Genomic DNA, 19,528 nt, shown 5'->3' on the forward strand with positions numbered 1-19,528 from the left:
AGGGCGGCGAGCGAGCGCCACTCACGCAAACCACAGGGAAAGCCGCTCGCAAATAACCCCGCGAAGCCCCAGGCGGCGGGCGGGGCGGCGGGCGGGGCGGCGGGCGTGGCCAGGAGAGGGTTAAGCCCGCTCCTCGCCCGCCCCCGGAGGCGGGACGGAGCCGCCACGGAAATACCCGAGCGCGGGCCTCGGCGGGCCGGAGGTAGCCGAGCGGCTTCCGGAAGTGGCCGAGCGCTGCTGTCTCGCTCTCCGACCCCAGCCGAGCGCCCGCCTTGTTCTCCCGTCCGCCGAAGGCGCTCGGGGAGGAGGCGAAGCCGAGGCCGCGGGCCCAACGTCTGCAGCGGCTCCGCGAGGGCAGGGGCCGAGCCGGCTCCGAGCCGCCGCAGCCGAGCTCGTTCCGGAAGAAGCCGAGCGACGGCCCGGGCCTCGGCGTCCGGGGTGAGCGGCGGTGGCGGCGGCGCGGCGCGGCGCTGCGGGCGGAGATGAGCTGCGACGGCTGAGGCGGCGGCGGTACCGGCTGCGCGTGCCCGACCGAGACTTCCGCGCGGCGCCAGCCCCGCGCCCGGCCTTCGCCTCGGGCCGAGCGTACCCCCCAGCCTCCCGGGCCCATTGTGCGGCCGGAGGCGGCGGCGGGAACGGCCATGGCGGCCAACATGTACCGGGTGGGGGGTGAGTACCGGGCAGGGGCTGCGGGGCCCCGGGTGGGAGCCGGGTGCCGAGAGGCTCGGCCCCGGCGGCGTGGTCCCGAGCGCGGACCGGAACCGGAACGGGGAGCGGGGTGCGGGGTCGGCCAGGCGGCCGGACCCGAGGCTCCCGGAGGCTCCCCGAGGCTGGGGCAGCAGCAGCCCGGCCGCGTCGGGGCCCCCCCGTCGGGGAGCGGGCTCGGGAAAGGGGTCCCGCGGGAGGTAACCAGCCGGCAGGGGCGCGGGCGGCCGGGGCGATCGCTGTGCCACTTGGGGGCCCTACGCTGGAGACGGGGGTGCAGCCCCATCGCTGAGTTGGGACTCTAGGCCAGCCCCCTGCTTCTTGCTAACTTAGGGCTCACTTTCGAAAGGTCGGATTCTGGAGCTAGGTGGTCGGGGTGGGGGGCGCCCCTCATTTTCTCTTAGTCTCCCCACTTCCACTTTCCAGGGTCCTGTCTGCCAGGACCCTTACCTCCCGCTGCCCCTCCCCCCCGCCTGTCTCTGCCCCCCCCCCCCGCTCCTCCTCTGATCTCCCCCGCTCCCCCCCCCCCCCCCCCCCCCGGCAGATTACGTCTATTTTGAGAACTCCTCCAGCAATCCCTACCTGGTGAGACGGATTGAGGAGCTCAACAAGGTGAGTGGAGCGGTGCCCCCTCCCCCCTCCCCCCTCCCCCCTCCCCCCGGAGGTCTCTAACTTCAGTGGGAGAGAGAGCGAGCGAGAGGCCCGGTCCCCAGGACCCATCCATATTCATTCATTCATTCGTGCGTCAGGAAGGGCGGTTGAGCTCCGTGGGAAAAGTACTTGACTGTGTCCCGGGGGCGGAGGAAAGGGGCTGGGAAGTCTGTCCTTAGACGTGCGCCCTCATTTATCATTTCTGGGGTTTGGTGCATCCCTGAGAAACTGACTGTTGCTAGTCGTGCCTTTCCGCTTTTCACCGACCGGCTCCCCCCGCCCTCCCCCCGCCTAGACTGCAAATGGGAACGTGGAGGCCAAGGTGGTGTGCCTCTTCCGGCGCAGGGACATCTCCAGCAGCCTCAACAGCCTGGCGGACAGCAATGCGCGTGAGCATCTCCCCGCCCCCCGCCCCCCGCCCCCCTCTGCCCCCCGGCCCCCCCCCCCCCCCCCCCCCGTCTGAGGCCCGGGCATGTCCTCGCAGGTGCCTCCCCTGGTAGCATGCCCAAGGCAGGGTGTGAGTTTGGGGGTGGGAAGGGCCTGGTCTGTGGAGGGAGGCCTGTCCTTACACGTTGGGGTTGGAAGCCGGGTAAGGAGAGCCCGACCGTGGCCCGTGTGGGAGTGTGTGTGTGTGAATGGAGTGTGTTAGAGGGAGGGTCTGTGTACTTACTTATTTGTTTTGAGATGGTCGGATGCACATGGGGGTGAGGAGGAGGTCTGGAGGGGCAGGACTCTTCGGGGCATTTGGCTGTGTTGGGACAATGGCTGGTGACCAAGGTCAAGGTGAGGAGGAGGAGATGGTACTGAGAAGCCTGCTGGTAGGGGAGCAGGCTGATTCCTGATCAGGAGGTGGCGAGATACACTGAAGGGACAGGATAGGGAGCACAGGGAGTTTTCCTGCACTTTTCCTCTTTCTCGTCTCCTGTTTTCCCCTTCACTCCATTTTACACCCTTTCCTCTTCCTCTGTATTCCTTCTCCTTATGCTCTCGTCTTCTTTCAAAAAAAAAATACTCTCTTTCAATTTTCTTTATTTCTTTTTTCTTTCCTGCTTTGGCTTTCTTTCTCCTACTTGTTCCTCCTTCCCAAATGATTTTCCTTATTTCAGGCTGGTTTGGGCATGAAGGGGTTACAGAGGAGCTGGGCCTAACAAGGTCTCTGGCCTTCTGGGGTTTCCAGCTCCATCTGGCAGGGGCTGACCTTGGCCTTGTCCAATCAGAAGGGGTGTGGGGGGGTGTGGTCCCCTTTCCCTTAGCACAGGGTTTCCGGAGCTCACAGGCGAGGGGTGGAGCCTGTGGCACCCCCCACCTTCTCCCTGTGGTTCGGAACAATGCACCACTGCATCTGGGCCTGTGGCTCCTCTGCCCCCTCCCACTCTGGTTGGCACCCCGCCAGGTTAACCCTTTCCACCAAGGTTTCGGGGCAAGTTGCAGCTCCTTGGGGAGGAAGGTGTTGGCACTGGTTGAGATACTGCTCTTGAAAGCCCCACAAACAAACTTAGCCAAGTAGAAAGCGAGGGGCGGTTAGGGTTGCGTGTGATGTTTAAGAGCAGAGTCTCCTGAAATCTGAAAAGAGGAAGTGTGAGACTTCGCCTTAGGTGATGCTTTTTCATCCTGCTCAGTTTCTGGCCCTCAGGCTGGGGTAGGAAGGAGGAGACAAGGTGACATTCTTGCCGCCTGGTGGGGCCGATTCGGGCCTTCTGGTTGGTGTCTGAGCACGGCACCCGGGTGGGATGTGTTTCTGTGCCACGGTTTGTCCTCAGCAGCCCTTTCCCAAGAGCATTAGCGATGGAGAGGCGGGGAGAGCTGGTCTGGGGGGTCTGAGGAAACCCCCCGAGACGCATTGTGTTCACGGTGGCCGCTTGCCGGATTAGTTCTGACTTGGTTTCTTCCTCCTTCATCCCCCAGGGGAGTTTGAAGAGGAGTCAAAGCAGCCAGGGGTGTCGGAGCAGCAGCGACATCAGCTGAAGCACCGGGAACTTTTTCTTTCTCGGCAGTTTGAGTCCTTGCCAGCCACCCACATCCGGTACGGGACGGTCAGGCCCCTGGCCAGCACGCTCTTTGGGAGATGGAGAGGAGGGTGGTGAGCGGGACGCTTTGGGGTGAGGTGCTCACCCAGCCTCTTCTGACCCCTCTCCTGTAGTGGAAAATGCAGCGTGACCCTCTTGAACGAGACAGATATCTTGAGCCAGTATCTGGAAAAGGAGGTGAGAAAGTGTTGGGAGAAGGGGGGGGTATTTCCCCAAGAGGCAAGAGGAAAGGAGGACTGTGAGGAGGCGCAGGCTGCCAGGCTGCGTGTGTTTCGGGGACTCTGGGACTTGGCCCTGCCCTGAGGACTGCTGCCCGCTCACCCCCCCCCCCGCCCGCCAGGACTGCTTCTTCTACTCCCTGGTGTTTGACCCCGTGCAGAAGACGCTGCTCGCCGACCAGGGGGAGATCCGAGTTGGTTGCAAATTCCAAGCTGAGATCCCAGATCGCCTGGCCGAGGGTAAGCAGCAGGACAGACTGGCTGCTGGCTTAGCTGACATCGGAGTCTCTGAGTCGTGTGCCTTGCGCTTGTGCAGGGCCGCCCTGCACGCTCGGTGCTGTCACCCTGACAGAATGCAGCCTCCGGAGCTGGAAGGGACAGTGGGCACAGTGGGCAGATAAGTGGGAGTCCGGGTGCCTGATGGAACCCATGGCACCTTAGCCTTCATCTCCTGCTGGGATCTGTCCGCCACCTCCCTTCTCTCTCCCTGATGATGCCGTTGCCCTTTCCTCAGGGGAGTCTGATAACCGGAACCAGCAGAAGATGGAGATGAAGGTCTGGGACCCAGACAACCCTCTCACAGACCGGCAGATCGACCAGTTTCTCGTGGTGGCCCGGTGAGGGTGGGTGGATGGGGAAGAAGGACGGGGGAGGTGTGAACGCAGTTCTGCGCCCCCTTGTTACGGGTGGGCACCCTCGCTTTGGCCTGGGTGTGGTCCTTTTTCCTCATCGGGCTCAGTTCCCCAGCCTGCTTGCGCTTTCTTTCCCTCCTGACGCCTCGGTTTCCCTCGCAGAGCGGTGGGGACCTTCGCCAGAGCCCTAGATTGCAGCAGCTCCATCCGGCAGCCAAGCCTACACATGAGTGCAGCCGCTGCCTCTCGAGATATCACCCTGGTGAGCAGGCGCTGGTGGGTGGCGGGCAGGCTGGGCTTTGTGGACTGCGGAGCCTGGGACAGGAGAGGGGCGGCTCTGAGCGAATGGGAGTGTTTAAAGGGCAGCAGGAGAGCATGCTGAGGGGCTCGGGTCATCAACATTGTTTCTTACCTGCCCATAGTTCCATGCGATGGACACACTGCAGAGGAACGGCTATGACCTGGCCAAGGCCATGTCGACGCTGGTGCCTCAGGGGGGCCCAGTGCTGTGCCGGGACGAGATGGAGGAATGGTCCGCCTCCGAGGCCATGCTGTTTGAGGAGGCCCTGGAGAAGTACGGGAAGGATTTCAATGATATTCGCCAGGACTTTGTAAGTGGGTGGGGCTCAGGGAGGCGGAAGAGACGGCCGGTGAGGGACCAGGACCTGGGCCCAGCTGCGAGCTCACCCTTGTTCCCTCTGCCCTCCTTAGCTGCCCTGGAAGTCGCTGGCCAGCATAGTCCAGTTTTATTACATGTGGAAAACCACAGACCGCTACATCCAGCAGGTACGGCCAGGGCCAGGGGGCTGGGCCAGAGGCCTCCTGCTGAGATGCGCTCTGACCCTTCTCTGTCCTTCTTCCTGCAGAAGAGATTGAAAGCAGCGGAAGCAGACAGCAAACTGAAACAGGTCTACATCCCCACCTAGTGAGTGACGGCAGGGCCCGCGGCTTCCTCTCCTTCCCCCAAGCTGTGCTGTCCTTGCGATTTGGGCTGGGCAGGAGGCAGGGCGCGCTATTACAGAGACAAGGTGGAAACGGATTGTTTTCCTTGAATTCTTTTCTTTTCTCCCCACTCCTGCCCCTATTAGCACCAAACCAAACCCTAACCAGATCATCTCTGTGGGCTCAAAACCTGGCATGAACGGGGCAGGATTCCAGAAGGGCCTGACTTGCGAGAGCTGCCACAGTGAGTTCCAGGGAGGGCCAGGGATGCAGGGGTGGGGAGAGGTCTGCTCTGACCCAAGAACCTGAGGGGCTCAAATGGCGGCCCTCCCCACCTCCCCCCTGCCGACCTCCACCTCCTCTCTGCTCTTTCAGCCACACAGTCTGCTCAGTGGTACGCCTGGGGCCCACCCAACATGCAGTGCCGCCTCTGTGCTTCCTGCTGGATCTACTGGAAGAAGTACGGGGGACTGAAGACGCCCACCCAGCTTGAGGGGGCTGCTCGGGGCACAACAGTAAGGACTGAGGGGGGCAGGAAGGGGAGAACAGTAGCATATTGGTGTGAACTTAGGTGAAGGCCAGAATACTCGGCTCCATATGTGGGGATGGCTTGATGTGTTGGGGAGGGAGGAGCAAGGTGGTATAGGAGCCAGGAGGTCAGGACGGTGGTAGAGATCAGTCAGGACTAAATAGCTCTCTTGGGAGAATGGCAGAAAGGGAGCCTCAGTAGCCGTCTGTGTTTTCCTTTTTTCCTATGTCCTTCCAGGAGCCACACTCAAGGGGTCATTTGTCCAGACCCGAAGCCCAAAGTCTCTCCCCCTATACGACCAGCGCCAACCGGGCCAAGCTGCTGGCTAAGAACAGGCAAACATTCCTGCTCCAGACCACGAAGCTGACCCGTCTTGCCAGACGCATGTGCAGGGACCTGTTACAGCCGAGGAGGGCTGCTCGGCGACCCTATGCCCCTATCAATGCCAATGCCATCAAGGCAGAGTGTAAGCAGGAGTGCTGAGCTGGTGGCGGTTAGGGCTGCCTGGCCAGAGGCCAGTGTGTCTCTGCTCTGGGTGTTCAGTGACAGTGGGGATAGTAGGCTCAGGGGTTTGTGAAGATGTAGACATGGCTCCTGCCCCAGAAAAGGCCTGGATAGATAAGCCCCTTCACCTTTTTCTCCAGGCTCCATTCGACTCCCTAAGGCCGCCAAGACTCCATTGAAGATTCACCCTCTGGTGCGGCTGCCCCTAGCAACTATCGTCAAAGATCTGGGTATGTGATGGGGAACCAGACTGGGTACAGGGTGGGTACAGGATGGGGAACCAGTTAGGCTGGTGTTAGGCTCTCAGTCCTTTTACTGTCGAAACCTCCTCTCCCATTCAGGCCTTAGAGATTTAGTCTTAACAAACTGTCCTCTTGTAGGTTAATAATATTTTCTCATGAGCTATCCATATGACCATACTGATTTGACAAGATCATACTCCTGTGTGACTTTTGAAATACTGGTTAAGTTTTGGGGGAGTCAAAAGCTATATGGGTGCCCTAGCCGGTGGACTGAAGGGTCCCGGGTTCAGTTTCGGTCAGGGGCACATGCCTAGGTTGCAGGCTCGAACCCCAGTGGGGAGTGTGCAGGAGGCAGCCGATCAATGAGTCACTCTCATTGAAGTTTCTATCTCTTTCTCCCTCTCCCTTCCTCTCTGAAATCAATAAAAATATACTTTAAGGAAAAGCTATCTGGGGATTTTTTTTACTGTGTGGGGGGTCAGTGCCCCTAACCCCACATTAAGGGTCAACTGTACTGGTAATTGCTTGTCAAACTCCTCCCCACCACGACGCTTAGGGATGCCCAGGGAAACTGCATAGAGAAAAGGAAGTGTGAATGTTATTTTTTTGTTTGTTTGTTTGTTTTTTTACCTTGAAGTGGCCCAGGCACCTCTGAAACCAAAAACACCTCGGGGTACCAAGACACCCATCAACAGAAACCAGCTGACCCAGAGCCGGGGCCTGGGGGGCATCATGGTGAAACGGGCCTATGAGGCTGTGAGTGACAGGCTGGCGTGGGCCACGCCGAGGGGGCGGGCTTTGGTTTATGACGGGGCTGAGAGAGAGGCCCCTCACTGTGCTGCCCACCCTTTTCCAGATGGCAGGGGTTCCCTTCTCTGCCAATGGAAGGCCCCTGGCTTCAGGGATTCGCTCAAGCTCCCAGCCAGCAGCCAAGCGTCAGAAACTAAACCCGGCGGATGCCCCCAATCCTGTGGTGTTTGTGGCCACAAAAGATACCAGGTAGGGAGCCCACCATGGGAGGGGGCTGAGATGTTGGCAACCCAGGTTGGTGGCATGGGAAATAGGAGTGTCTGAGCCTGGCCAGCAACAGGGAGCGTGGGTGCAGGCTCGGGGTGCCAGGCAGGAATGGCTGGAGGAATTGCCGTGTGGAGTGGGGTTGCAGCGCTGGGGTCGTAGGCTTCTGGATTCCCTCTCCTCTTCCTGGCCAGGGCCCTTCGGAAAGCTCTGACTCACCTGGAGATGCGGAGAGCTGCCCGCAGGCCCAACTTGCCCCTGAAGGTGAAGCCACCGCTGATGGCAGTGAGGCCCCCCGTCTCTCTGCCTGCACCCTCACATCCTGCCAGCACCAATGAGCCTATTGTCCTGGAGGACTGAACTTCTGGGGAAGGGAGGGGGGCTGGAAGAGGGTGGGTGCCCAGTTCACCCAAGTTCCCTTTTCTCGAGTGTCATAGGGAGGGAGGGGGGAAGGAGGGAGCAAGTGGAGGGATCGGGCGCCCTCTGGTGTTACCGCTTCAAGGCTTGCCTCCTTCCCTTGCTCCTCCGTGCCCGTGATGGAGGCGGACTGCAGGAATTGACCCGTGGTGGGAACCCGGCCTCTTTTGGGGGATAGGACCCACAGCTGTCTTGGACAGTTTTAGGGGGAGGGTTTTTTAATTTTTTAAAAATTTTGCCTCCCTTTGTGAAAGGGGACAGGGGAAGGGAAGAGTAAACGGACACCTGGTTGGGGGAGGGGGGCGTGCACTGCCATGTCTGTTCTTTTTTTTCTTTTTCCTAATTGGGGGTTTCTCTTCCTGTCCGGTGTCCGGACTTTGCTAAACAGTTTGAGGCTCCTAAGCTGGCATCAAACCCAGCCCATGCGCACTCTTTCCTCCCCTCCCCTTGTCCCCTCCGCCTTTTGTACGCCAATTCTCAGAAATAAAGATCTTTTGTCCATTTTTTAAATGTCGATTCTGTAATTGGTTCTTACAGTAACAAATAAAAAGCTGTTTTCTTCAGCTCCTCCTGGCTCAGCTGTTCTCTGCCATGAGTGTGTGTGGGTGTGTGTGTCTTCAGTTGGAAAATAAAGGACGACAAGAAAGTACAGATGGGGCTTGCCCTGGGAGCAGCTCTATGAGGTGCAGCCTGGGCAGGTGGCCTTCTTGCGGGGCCCAAACTGCTCCCCAGTTCCCTGTGGTGACCCAGGTTTATTCAAAGCAGTTGGGATGAGCTAGTTCTCTGGATGGGACGTCTCCACAGGACGGGTATGTGTGTGCGAAGATGCTTCTTTATTTCCTAATTCTTAACTCTCCTTTTCCTTTTCCTATGGAATTCTGGGAGTTGTTGGAGGCCAGAGCGAGACAGGTAGCCAACTCAGGGGCGGTACTGTAAGATCTTACCACCTCACTCCGATCTATTTGCATAGTGCTGCTTCCTGGGTCCCCAAGGCGGCCTCAGCAGCTGCCTTCATGTCAGGGCCCACTCTAGTGCTCCTGCCCTTTAGGGTTGAGAGACCGAGGTCGCTAGGCCAGTAGACGAAGCGCCTGTCAACTGATGGGTGGTGCCAATCTCCAAACTCGGCTGTGAGGTGACCCTGGGGCCAGGCCTCTCCAGCTAGGTAGCTCTGTGCTCTGGGCAGCCTTCAGAGTGACCTGTCCTCATGCAAACGAGGACTCCAAGTCCTTTCCGTGGGAAAGGTCCAAAGGCGCTGTCATTGGTGAGGAGCTCCTTTCCAGGGGCTGGTTCAGGTGGCAGGACCGTGTAGTTCTGTGCAGGTCATGGGGGAGGCTCCTGCTAGGCTCTGTTTTTTAAATTTTTTTTTTTTACTTTTTAAAAAATATCTTTATTGATTTCAGAGAGGAAGGGAGAGAGAGATAGAAACATCAATGATGAGAGAGAATCATTGATCGGCTGCCTCCTGTGCCCTTGACCAGAATCGAACCTGGGATCCTTCAGTCCGCAGGCTGACGCTCTATCCACTGAGCCAAACGGACTGGTGGGGCCCAGTGGTTGAGCATCAACCTATGAATCAGTAGGTCCCGGTTGGATTCCCAGTCAAGGCACATATCCGGGTTGCGGGTTCGATCCTCAGTGTGGAGTGTACAGGAGGCAGTTGATAAATGATTCTCATTGATGTTTCTATCTCCCCCCTCTCCCTCTCTGAAATAAAAAAAGAAAAGAAAAGAAATATAAAATTTGAGCCCTAGCTGGTTTGGCTCAGTGGATAGAGCATCAACCTGTGCACTGACGGGTCACAGGTTAAAAAAAATAAAATTTGAGTCCAGCCCTGACCCATGTGCTCAGAGATTAGAGCACCAGGGTCATGGGTTTGATTCCCGGTCAAGGGCACAGTTGGTGGGGGCACGTGGGGAAGGCAGATGTCTCCCTCCCTCCCTCCCTCCCTCCCACTCTCTCGGAAAAAAAATGGAAAAAATAACCTCAGGTGAGCAAAAACAAATTTGAATCCAGTTAGCCACCAGGAGCCCTTAGTAGGTGTCTTCTTTCTCATGGTCTCCGCACCTTCAGGGAGAGATCAGACGTCTATCCTGTGCTCCTTGCACATTTTCTTTAGAGGTGGGCACAGCCTCAGCAGTTGTCACTTGCTCAAGGTTGCAGACCTTGAGGCTCTTTCCAGAGGCCACAGCTACGAGCTGACAACCACAGCAAGGGCGGCTTCGCCCATCGACAGTGCTCTAGCTCATGCTCCCTGGGCCTGGGGCCTCCCCAGCTCCCTCCCGCTCCTGTCCTGAGCTTCCACTTGTAGGTCAGGATGCACTGACCACTCACTAGCCTAGCCTGGGGGAAAGCGGCGCCTCCCCCTCCGAGGCCTTTTACTCAGCTGCCACCAGAGGAGGTTCGGTCCATGCCTTGAGGTGGCTGTGGTTCGGGCCCCACGTGAGTGCAGCCCACCTCTGCGGAAGCAAAGCCTTGCTCATCCATCTGGCTGTGGCCCTTCGGAGTCCGGAAGGTGACGGGGCGGGCAGAGCTCCCCAACCAGGGCTGGGAAGCGGGCGCAGAACACCGTTTTTGGGGCGGAACTGGGGCAGAGAGAGAAACAACAGTCCTGAGGTTGGGAGTCCAGGGACAGCGGTTGGTTTCGTGGAGCTGCTCACCCTCCGCGTTTGTTCTCCAGGGAAACCCAGGGCGGAGGATACAGCCGCGCGGGTCTCTACTGCCCCTCGCAGCAGAGCACAGCCTGCCCACCGCCCCCAGCTGGGAAACAGCGGCTGTCACCCGCGCCCGCCTTTGTGTCTGTCGTTATGAATATTCACGATTCTTTGGGCCAATCAGCACCGGAACAGCTCAGAGCACACCAATCGGCTTACGGCATGCAGATAAGGATCGTGGATGGGGCGGCTTTTCCAAAGCCTTAACACCCGCGGGAAACGGAACCCTGAGTCGAAGGGACCTGGTTTCCGGAGGTGTGCGCCTACACGGCTTCCCGCCTTACGTCACTTCCGATCGGGCTGGCGGAAGTTGCTTTCCAGCGCATTGCGATTTGGAAGCGCGAGCTCCGCTGGTGGCGGAAGTGGTTGCAGTCGGTCGGTACCGGGTAGCCGCGATGGCGGCGGTGGGTTCGGATGTCGAGTCGCTGCCGCGTGGGGCTTTCCGCTGCCGCCTCTGCCACGTCACCACAGCCAACCGTAAGCGGTGGCTAGTGAGGAGGGGTGGTTGTGGGCTCTCGTCTTTGGGTCCTGGCGAAAGTTAGGGTAACAGGTCATCGTTCTTGCCAAGCGTCGATAGGTAGAGTCGCCCACCTCCGTCTTCCCTCCGTCCGGCCCAAGGACTTAGAGTGGGGGAAGCCCCACCACCTTACAGCCTCCTTCCCGCCATCCGAAACCTCCCATTGTACCCCCTCTTTGACCGCCACTTGTTGGACAGCCGCTGTGCGCCTGGGGTTCCCGCTGGGCTCTGCGGGGGGGGGGGGGAGGAGGGGGGAGAAAGGTGATGCGGAGCACGCCACCTAGAGGTGGAGACCACTCCGTGCTCTGCAGCTGTGTGGGGAGCGGCGGGGCCAGGAAAGGTAGTAATGGAGCCAGGGAAGCCCTGCAGAGGCAAGGAAGGGCGAGTAGCATGGCCGGCAGGTGGGATTCTAAAAGTTGGCAAGGTCCTTGTATGACAGCACAGGCGCTCCATGAAACCTCGGGTTTGACCTTTGAAGTCAGAATCACGATATTCCCTAACAGGACCTCCCAGTCTTTTTTTTTTTTTTCTTTTTCTTTCTTTGTGAATGGCACCGCTGCTACGTCCCACTAGGGCCGGCCGGAAACCCAGTCTTCCCTGGCCCCATCCATACAGTGATGACATCGAGCAGCTGACTCAAAATGTAATAAACATAATGGCAGCTAAACTTTTCCTTCGTGCGCCGCGTGCCAGGCTCTCTGCCAAGTGCCATGTGAACAGTTCCTGTCGGTTATGTGCTGTTGTTACCTCGGTTTTATATCTGAGGAAGTTGATGCACGAAGAGAGTTAGTTGCCCAAGATATCGGCTTGATTGAGCTGGGATTTGAACTTGGACAGGGTGGCTTCCTATCTTGCATTTGTAATCTTTATACCATACTCAGAGATGACCCATGGGAAATAGTCTAGGGCAGCGGTTCTCAACCTTCCTCACGCCGCGACCCTTTCATACAGTTCCTCATGTTGTGGTGACCCCCAACCATAAAATTATTTTCGTTGCTACTTCATAACTGAATTTTGCTACTGTTAGGAATCGTACTGTAAATATCTGATATGCTATATGTGTTTTCCGATGGTCGCGACCCACAGGTTGAGAACCGCTGGTTTAGGGTCTTGATATATTTCGTTCTTTTATGTATTATTTGCACACGTTAGCTGTGTTTTTTTTTCTCTTACAATTTGCAGGTGTTGCTCTTCCTAGCACTTACAGATGGTTTCAGACAGCGGTCGCCAACCTTTCGGACCTCACCGACCACCAGTGGTCCGTGGACCACCCGTTGGCGACCGCTGGTTTAAGGAATACCTGTAGTGTAGTCAGTTCTGGGAACCGCTTGAAATGCACTATATGTAAAGACGGACAAAAGAGGAAGGCAGAGGGAGCCAGGAGTTCGTTTATTCAAAGTTCGCACTTTCTATGGCTTGGAAGGGTCAGTAGGATTTAGGGGGGCGGGTAACAGGCACCCTGAGGAGCGAGTTTGGAAGTTTTTGTTTCGTGTTTGTCTTTGCAGGACCCAGCCTGGACGCCCACTTGGGAGGCCGGAAGCACCGGCATCTGGTAGAACTACGCGCTGCCCGAAAGGCCCAGGGACTTCGCAGTGTGTTTGTCAGTGGCTTCCCCCGGGATGTGGATTCTACTCAGCTTTCTGAGTACTTCCAGGCGTTTGGGCCTGTGGCCAGTGTCGTCATGGATAAGGACAAGGTAGAATGAATGCGTCTGGGGGTAGATGAGGAGTCAGGTGTTCCACGCAGCAAAAGAGACGAGAGGAACCAGGCGTCCGTTCTGGCCAGTTCCTAACGCGGCTTGTCCGTGGACTGGTGCAGCTTTGTGACTACCACCCAGCTTGAACTTGCTCAGTTCACCGGAGTTAGTCGCTGGGTACTTGCTGGTTGTTTACTTATTCAGCCAATCTTTTATTTGCCAATTACCATTAACTGCTAACTTTGTACTAGGCACTGCTTAGAGCTGAATTTTAAAAAAATGGTTCATTTTGACACATGTCCCCAGTTTCCCCACCCCCTTGCCCAATGAACATCATTGAACTCAACCACACGATAGCGACACGACTATCGTATTGCCCTTATGCTTAGATGGTAAGTTAGAGGCAGGGCCTATGATTTTATCTAGCACAGTGTTCATTGCGTGGATTCTTCATCTACGTTAAATGACTCTAATGACAGCAGGAAGGTGAGGGGGCGGGTCCAATATAACCAGTGAAATCACGTCATTGGGAAGAGTGGGGCAATGGGATAGGTAACGTGAGACTTTCAGAGGCCAACTGAGGTGAGTAACGTGTGCGGGATCCAAGTAAAGGAGAGCCTTGCTTGTCCAAATGTTTCCCGTTGCTCCAGAAACAGCGAACAGATATTCCCAGTTCACAGGGTGCTCCCCGTTTAACCTTCCGTGCCCGCTCTCAGACCACGCGTTTGGGTTCTTGGTTGCGGACCCGTCATCCCTGCCCCCGTTGTGATTTCCCAGGGAGTGTTTGCCATCGTGGAGATGGGGGACGTGGGCTCCCGGGAGGCTGTTCTGTCCCAGCCCCAGCACAGCCTGGGGGGACAGCGCCTGCGCGTCCGGCCACGGGAACAGAAAGAATTCCAGAAGCCGGCCTCCAAATCTCCCAAAGGAGCGGCCCCCGACAGTCACCAGCTGGCCACAGCCCTCGCCGAGGCCCCGGACGTGGGGGCGCAGATGGCGAAGCTCGTGGGGCTGCGGGAGTTGTCCCAGGCCGAGCGGCAGCTTCGGAGCCTCGTGGTGGCGCTGATCCAAGAGGTCTTCACAGAGTTCTTCCCCGGTGAGCGCCTCCCGCCCGAGCCCGTGCTGTCCTCCCGCCTGCTTCCCCGGTGCTCCCTCAGCTGGCCGTGTGTGCTCGGTGGCTCTTTCTTCTTCGTGCCCGTTATGTGCTTCCACGCTTAGCCCCCCCATGTCTCCTGACCTTATTCTCTGCTCCGCACCCAGGCTGTGTGGTCCATCCTTTTGGCTCTTCCATAAACAGCTTTGACGTCCATGACTGCGATCTTGACCTCTTCCTGGATCTGGGTGACTTGGAAGAGCCCCCGGTGAGTAACCAGGGTGGTGGTCAGTGGGAATGGCTACGTGACGGGGCAAGCAGGTCACCTCTCAGGCCTTAGTTCCTCATCTGTTAAGTGGGGATCATAGGACCTGCCTGAAAGATATTGTAATTCGAAAAATGTGAATGTGGATTGATATGCAAATGAACTGACATGAGATAGATGGCATTTGTAACAGGAAAAAACCCAGATTTCAAAATGGCATGTATGATATTTTATTTTTTTGGGAAAAAAAAAATATATATAATAGGACATACAATGTGGTCATTTTTGGGTTATGTTTTTTACTTCTCTGTGTTTTTTACCATCTGAGGTACAGATTCTGCTTTTGGAATAGGAAAGGGTTATTACATTTTTCAGAGTTTTATGTTCACAGCAAAATTAAGCAGAAAGTATAAAGTTCCCATCTACCTCCAGCCCCTCAAAAAGGGTTACTTTTAAAAGAAAATTTCCTTTATCATCGTCTCTACACACATACACTGTATTTTCCGAATCATTTGAGAGCAGGTTGCACACCACGCCTTTACCCCTTCCTGTTCCAGTGTGCACCACCTCAGAACCGAGGGGCTCTAGCGTGTGCAGAACACAGTGCCGTTAGCACGTTGAGGGAATGTCACACTGAACAAGTGTAAAGCTCGGCAAGACTTTAATGGGCAGCACATACTCCCGTCTGGTCAGCCACCCTCACAATGGGCAGCACATACTCCCGTCTGGTCAGCCACCCTCACAATGGGCAGCACATACTCCCGTCTGGTCAGCCACCCTCACAACGGGCGGTTGCGTTGTCGCTTTAGTCTTCTTTCCCCGGAACAGTTTCTCTGCCTTTTTTGACAATGACATTTCTGTAGGCTAGAGACCATTGTTTTATGTCATTGAAAGGTTATTTTTAATGAAAAGTATTGTGAAGATTAAATGAGTTATAGGTATAAAGTCCTTGGAATAGGGCCTGGCACATAGTAAGCAGTAAGTCATAGTTTGTTTTGGGGACGGAATGGTCCTTGGTTAGGGGACAGCAGGAGAGGAATTCACTCGGCTCATTCCCATCCACAGCCGGTCCCAAAGGCTCCGGAGTCTCCGTCCTTGGACTCGGCCCTCGCATCCCCGCTGGATCCTCAAGCCCTGGCCTGCACCCCAGCATCCTCTTCAGACTCGCAGCCCCCAGCTTCTCCCCAAGACTCGGAAGCCCTGGACTTTGAAATCCCTTCCTCCTCCGTGGCACCTCAGACTCCGGACTCAGCTTTGGCCTCCGAGACCCTGGCCTCTCCCCAGTCCCTGCCTCCAGCCTCACCGCTGCAGGAGGACCGGGGAGAGGGGGAGCTGGGGAAGGCTCTGGAGCTGGCAGAGGCCCCGAAGGGGGAGAAGACGGAGCAGGGAGCCATGCTGGAGCTGGTGGGGTCCATTCTTCGGGGCTGTGTTCCTGGAGTGTACCGAGTCCAAACTGTGCCCTCTGCCCGGCGCCCCGTGGTCAAGTTCTGTCATCGGCCTTCAGGTCTCCACGGGGACGTCTCCCTCAGTAACCGGTACCTGTTTCGGGGTGATTGGGGAGGGGCGGCTGAGGAGGGAGCCTGGTGTGGGGCGCTCCTGCACCTGCTGAGCCTCGAGGTTTTCCTGTTGGGTCCCGTCCTTCCTGCCACGCACCTCCTGTGGCTGCCATTTCCATGTTCATGAGAGGGGGTTTGGAAATGCTATTTTGAAGGGATTTAGAAAGTTTCATGGTTGAATCGATTTGGGAAATGCTAAGTTAAACACAAATAGGTTTCTCCCTTCCCTCCCTTTCCCCACTTCCTCTTTCTCTCTTCCTCCTTCCCTTTTCTTCCTTTCCTCCTTCCCTCCTGTCTTCGTTGCTCTGCACACGAAGGCTCTGAGCAGCCTTACAGTGATCTGCTCCGTGGATGTCTGACAGGCATATCGGACGGGTAGCATGCGGCCTGCTCTGCACAGCCTCTCAGAAGGCCTGTGTGTCAGCAGACACTGTGGGAACCCTCTCCTGGCCTATTCCCGGCTCCCCTTACCAAGTCTGGAATAAGATCTGGGGGAGATGCCTTCAGAGGGCTCCTGCACCCTAACATCCTTGTCTCCTCTTTGTCGCAGGCTGGCCCTGCATAACTCCCGCTTCCTGAGTCTCTGCTCCGAGCTGGATGAGCGGGTGCGGCCCCTGGTGTACACCCTCCGCTGCTGGGCTCAGGGTCGAGGGCTGACAGGTGAGAGTTGGACGGCCCTGGGCCTGAGTTGGTGTTGGGGCAGAGGAGGGAGGCAGATACAGAAACCAGGGTTGAGAAAACCCGCCTGGGAGGGCGCCGGAAGCACCTCTAATCTCATGAATCATCATTTCCCCAGGGAGTGGCCCCCTTCTCAATAACTACGCCCTGACCTTGCTCGTGATCTATTTCCTTCAGACCAGGGACCCTCCTGTGTTGCCCACTGTGTCTCAGCTCACCCAGAAAGCAGGTACGCAGCCCGGCCTCCACCCTCTCTCGTTAGCATCATCTCACCTGCTCTTTATCTCACATAGACACCCTGAGCTCCAAGGGGACTGAGAGCTCTGTTATCACCCCTCTCTCCAATGCGCCCCCCCTCCCCGTCTTCCAGCTTCCAGGCTGATCCCCCCTTTTCTCCTCTCCCAGGTGAGGGTGAGCAGGTGGTGGTGGACGGCTGGGACTGTAGTTTCCCCAGAGATGCCTCGAGACTGGAGCCCAGCGCCAACAAGGAGCCCCTGAGTGAGTGTGGGGACCAGGAGGAGACGTTAATGGCGGCAGGTGGCATCCACCCACAGTTCCTGGGGCCGCATGGCCCTCACAGCGCCCTGGGTCAGCTAGTGTTACTGCCGCTCACAGCTGAAGAAGCCGGGTCCGGGAGTAATGGGGGCTGCACTGCTGCCAGGGGCATCTGGGGAGGGGAGGACGCTGCTAGGGGCACAGCGCGCGAGCTTGGCCTCTTGCTTGCAGGGCTCAGAGAGGCCTGGCTGCTGGCACTGGTGAGCTCCTTGAAGGGAGAAAGCAAGTCCTGCTAAGTGAATGGCTCTGGTTCAGGGCCTGTCTCGGTTCTGGCCTCTGAGTCACCCCCCTTCCCTGGTCTTCCTCCTCCTCCAGGTTCCCTGCTGGCCCAGTTCTTCTCCTGCGTGTCTTGCTGGGATCTTCGTGGCTCACTGCTGTCCCTTCGGGAGGGTCAGGCACTGCCGGTGGCGGGGGGCCTGCCCTCCAACCGCTGGGAAGGCCTGCGTCTCGGCCCCATGAATCTCCAGGACCCCTTTGACCTGAGTCACAATGTGGCAGCCAATGTAACCAGCAGGGTGGCCGGGCGGCTACAGAACTGCTGCCGCGCGGCAGCCAGTTACTGCCGAAGCCTCCAGTACCAGCACCGTTCTTCCCGGGGTCGGGACTGGGGGCTGCTCCCCCTTCTGCAGCCCAGCTCCCCTAGCGCCCTGCTGTCTGCAACCCCCATCCCCTTCCCTCCTGCTCCCTTCACCCAGCTCACTGCTGCCCTGGCCCAGGTGTTAAGGGAAGCATTGGGGTGCCAGCTGGAACAGGGAACCAAGAGACTGCGGCCAGAGGGAGGTGGGACTGGGGATCCTCCCCGGGAAGGGTCACGCAAGAGACTGAAAATAGACAGACAGAAAAACAGCCCCGAGGACGGGGAGCAGGAGCCGCAGGGGTGTGCGGGGGCCCCGAGCGGAGAAGGGTTGGAAGAAATGGTTACAGAGGTTGGAGAAGCAACACAAGACTGGGCCCTGCAGAGCCCTGGGCAGCCAGCGGCGCCTCCCCTGCCAACTGCAAAGCTGCTGGCCCCTGGAGAAGAGCAGCCAGGCCATGCAGGACCTCAGGCGGCCGAAGAAGGGGCCCAGGTTGAGACAAAGAAGGGGGCGTCGCTCTCTCCAGTGAGCTGGCGCTGCGCCTTGTGGCACCGAGTGTGGCAGGGGCGGCGGCGGGCCCGGAGATGCCTGCAGCAGCAGGCCACGGCAGGCACCGCGGGCGGGGCGGGCACGGGGGTGGCGTGGCTGGCGACGGAGGCTCGCGTGACCCAGGAGCTGAGAGCACTGGGCAGTGCCGAGCAGAGGCCGGAGGCTGAGCCGCTCCTGACCTTCGTGGTGTCTGCCTCCCAGGCCGACCAGGCGCTCACTGTGACCCCGCTCCAGGATTCCCAGGGCCTGTTCCCTGATCTCCATCATTTCTTACAGGTTTTCCTCCCTCAAGCCCTTCGCAGTCTCCTTAAGTAAAGCCTGGCACCCGAAGGGCAATAAAGCTGCTGGTTTAATACCTGCTGCAGTTTCTGGAATTCCCACCTGGTGACGGCCCTCCTCCCGCGCCCCAGCCTACAGCCTTCTGAGGCCTGGCCGCTCTGCCAGCCTCTATCACACTTGGAGGGAGTGGCTGGGACCCTCTGGTGCCTGCAGCCCCTCAGCAGAGCTGTGGGGGCTGGGGGGCGGGTGCGGGGACTGCACAGTGCCTGTGAGAACACCCGACTGCCTGACCTTCAGGCCTGGACATGGGTAAAGGGCAGCCCATCAGTTTCTCTTAAACTGCCCGCTCCTGGGTGACAGGAGGTGGGCGGGAAAGGGCTGCTCTCCCTTGGCCCCTCCCCTGCTTCTGCAGAAACAGCATCCTGAGCTGCAAGGCAGTCGAATGGGAGAAAACCAATTTAAGTTTCAGACGGTTATCCACTAGACAGTGGTTCTCAACCTGTGGGTCGCGACCCCTTTGGGGTCGCCTAAGACCATCGGAAAACATGTAAAATTACATACTGTTTTTGTGATTAGTCACTATGCTTTCATTATGTTTGATTTGTAACAATGAAAATCCATCCTGCATATTAGATATTTACATTACAATTCATAACAGTAGCAAAATTACAGTTATGAAGTAGCAACGAAAATTATGGTTGGGGGTCACCACAACATGAGGAAGTGTACTAAAGGGTCGGCATTAGGGAGGTTGAGAACCGCTGCTCGAGTCAAGCAACAAGCCCCGCCGCCAGGTGTGGCCGGTGGGTGAGCTTCCTCGGCCGCAGTGGATCCGGTCGGGGCACATGCCGGGTTGCGGGCTGGAGCCCCAGTGGGGAGCGAGCAGCAGGCAGCCGATGGATGGTTCGCCCTCAGCAATGATGTGTCCCTCTCTCCCTCTCCCTTCCTCTCTGAAATGGAAATTTATTTTGAAACAACACAGCAGAGCGGTTATGGAATCTGGCCCACCGCCACTTGCAGGCGGAGTTTCCGCTTCTGTCACACCAACACGTGGGGGGCTTGGCAGAGCCTCCCATCAGGGCACTCTCACCCCCCGGCGGAGGGGCGCCCGCGGCACCGGGGCGGGGAGCGGTGCCACGCAGCCGCCCGGGCACCCGCCGCCGGCTGGCGCCTTCT

The 19,528-nt window shown here is 57.9% G+C and overlaps 2 protein-coding genes across 6 annotated transcripts in view; both read left to right on the forward strand.

Annotated features, from left to right (window-relative positions):
• The first annotated feature begins 206 nt into the window (after positions 1-206).
• MTA2 (metastasis associated 1 family member 2) overlaps positions 207-19,528 on the forward strand; it is a 109,709-nt gene continuing 90,387 nt past the window's right edge. Inside the window, exons 1-18 of one of the 2 annotated variants that reach the window (XM_059710423.1) lie at positions 212-669; positions 1,250-1,317; positions 1,652-1,745; positions 3,262-3,379; positions 3,497-3,560; positions 3,724-3,841; positions 4,116-4,218; positions 4,396-4,495; positions 4,656-4,844; positions 4,945-5,019; positions 5,100-5,158; positions 5,322-5,419; positions 5,551-5,690; positions 5,942-6,170; positions 6,349-6,438; positions 7,088-7,206; positions 7,307-7,449; positions 7,659-8,444. In XM_059710423.1, the coding sequence (XP_059566406.1) occupies positions 642-669; positions 1,250-1,317; positions 1,652-1,745; positions 3,262-3,379; positions 3,497-3,560; positions 3,724-3,841; positions 4,116-4,218; positions 4,396-4,495; positions 4,656-4,844; positions 4,945-5,019; positions 5,100-5,158; positions 5,322-5,419; positions 5,551-5,690; positions 5,942-6,170; positions 6,349-6,438; positions 7,088-7,206; positions 7,307-7,449; positions 7,659-7,824 (2,001 nt within the window). In that variant the 5' untranslated portion in view covers positions 212-641 and the 3' untranslated portion in view covers positions 7,825-8,444. Of the gene's footprint in view, positions 670-1,249; positions 1,318-1,651; positions 1,746-3,261; positions 3,380-3,496; positions 3,561-3,723; positions 3,842-4,115; positions 4,219-4,395; positions 4,496-4,655; positions 4,845-4,944; positions 5,020-5,099; positions 5,159-5,321; positions 5,420-5,550; positions 5,691-5,941; positions 6,171-6,348; positions 6,439-7,087; positions 7,207-7,306; positions 7,450-7,658; positions 8,445-19,528 lie in introns of those variants that run through there. The other variant, XR_009454518.1, reaches the window with a different exon arrangement.
• Positions 10,912-18,433, forward strand: TUT1 (terminal uridylyl transferase 1, U6 snRNA-specific). 4 transcript variants are annotated; one of them, XM_059710419.1, is made up of 9 exons: positions 10,912-11,069; positions 12,615-12,805; positions 13,583-13,898; positions 14,063-14,163; positions 15,226-15,695; positions 16,267-16,376; positions 16,513-16,623; positions 16,800-16,892; positions 17,265-18,433. In XM_059710419.1, the coding sequence occupies exons 1-9, from the start codon at positions 10,988-10,990 to the stop codon at positions 18,386-18,388; spliced, it is 2,598 nt and encodes an 865-aa protein (XP_059566402.1). In that variant the 5' UTR covers positions 10,912-10,987; the 3' UTR covers positions 18,389-18,433. The 4 variants fall into 4 exon arrangements, with proteins under 4 accessions (XP_059566402.1, XP_059566403.1, XP_059566404.1 ...); XM_059710420.1 differs by lacking the exon at positions 16,800-16,892; XM_059710421.1 differs by lacking the exon at positions 16,513-16,623.

The sequence above is a fragment of the Myotis daubentonii genome, chromosome 9 (assembly GCF_963259705.1).
Source record: "Myotis daubentonii chromosome 9, mMyoDau2.1, whole genome shotgun sequence".
Lineage (NCBI taxonomy): Eukaryota > Metazoa > Chordata > Mammalia > Chiroptera > Vespertilionidae > Myotis > Myotis daubentonii.

Excerpts from the sequence above, each read along its gene's own strand:
- TUT1 (XM_059710419.1), top strand. The coding sequence starts at position 10,988 with ATGGCGGCGGTGGGTTCGGATGTCGAGTCGCTGCCGCGTGGGGCTTTC. Across the intron at positions 14,164-15,225 it reads GTGACTTGGAAGAGCCCCCG|CCGGTCCCAAAGGCTCCGGA; the intron begins GTGAGTAACCAG and ends TCCCATCCACAG. Across the intron at positions 16,377-16,512 it reads TCAGGGTCGAGGGCTGACAG|GGAGTGGCCCCCTTCTCAAT; the intron begins GTGAGAGTTGGA and ends TCATTTCCCCAG.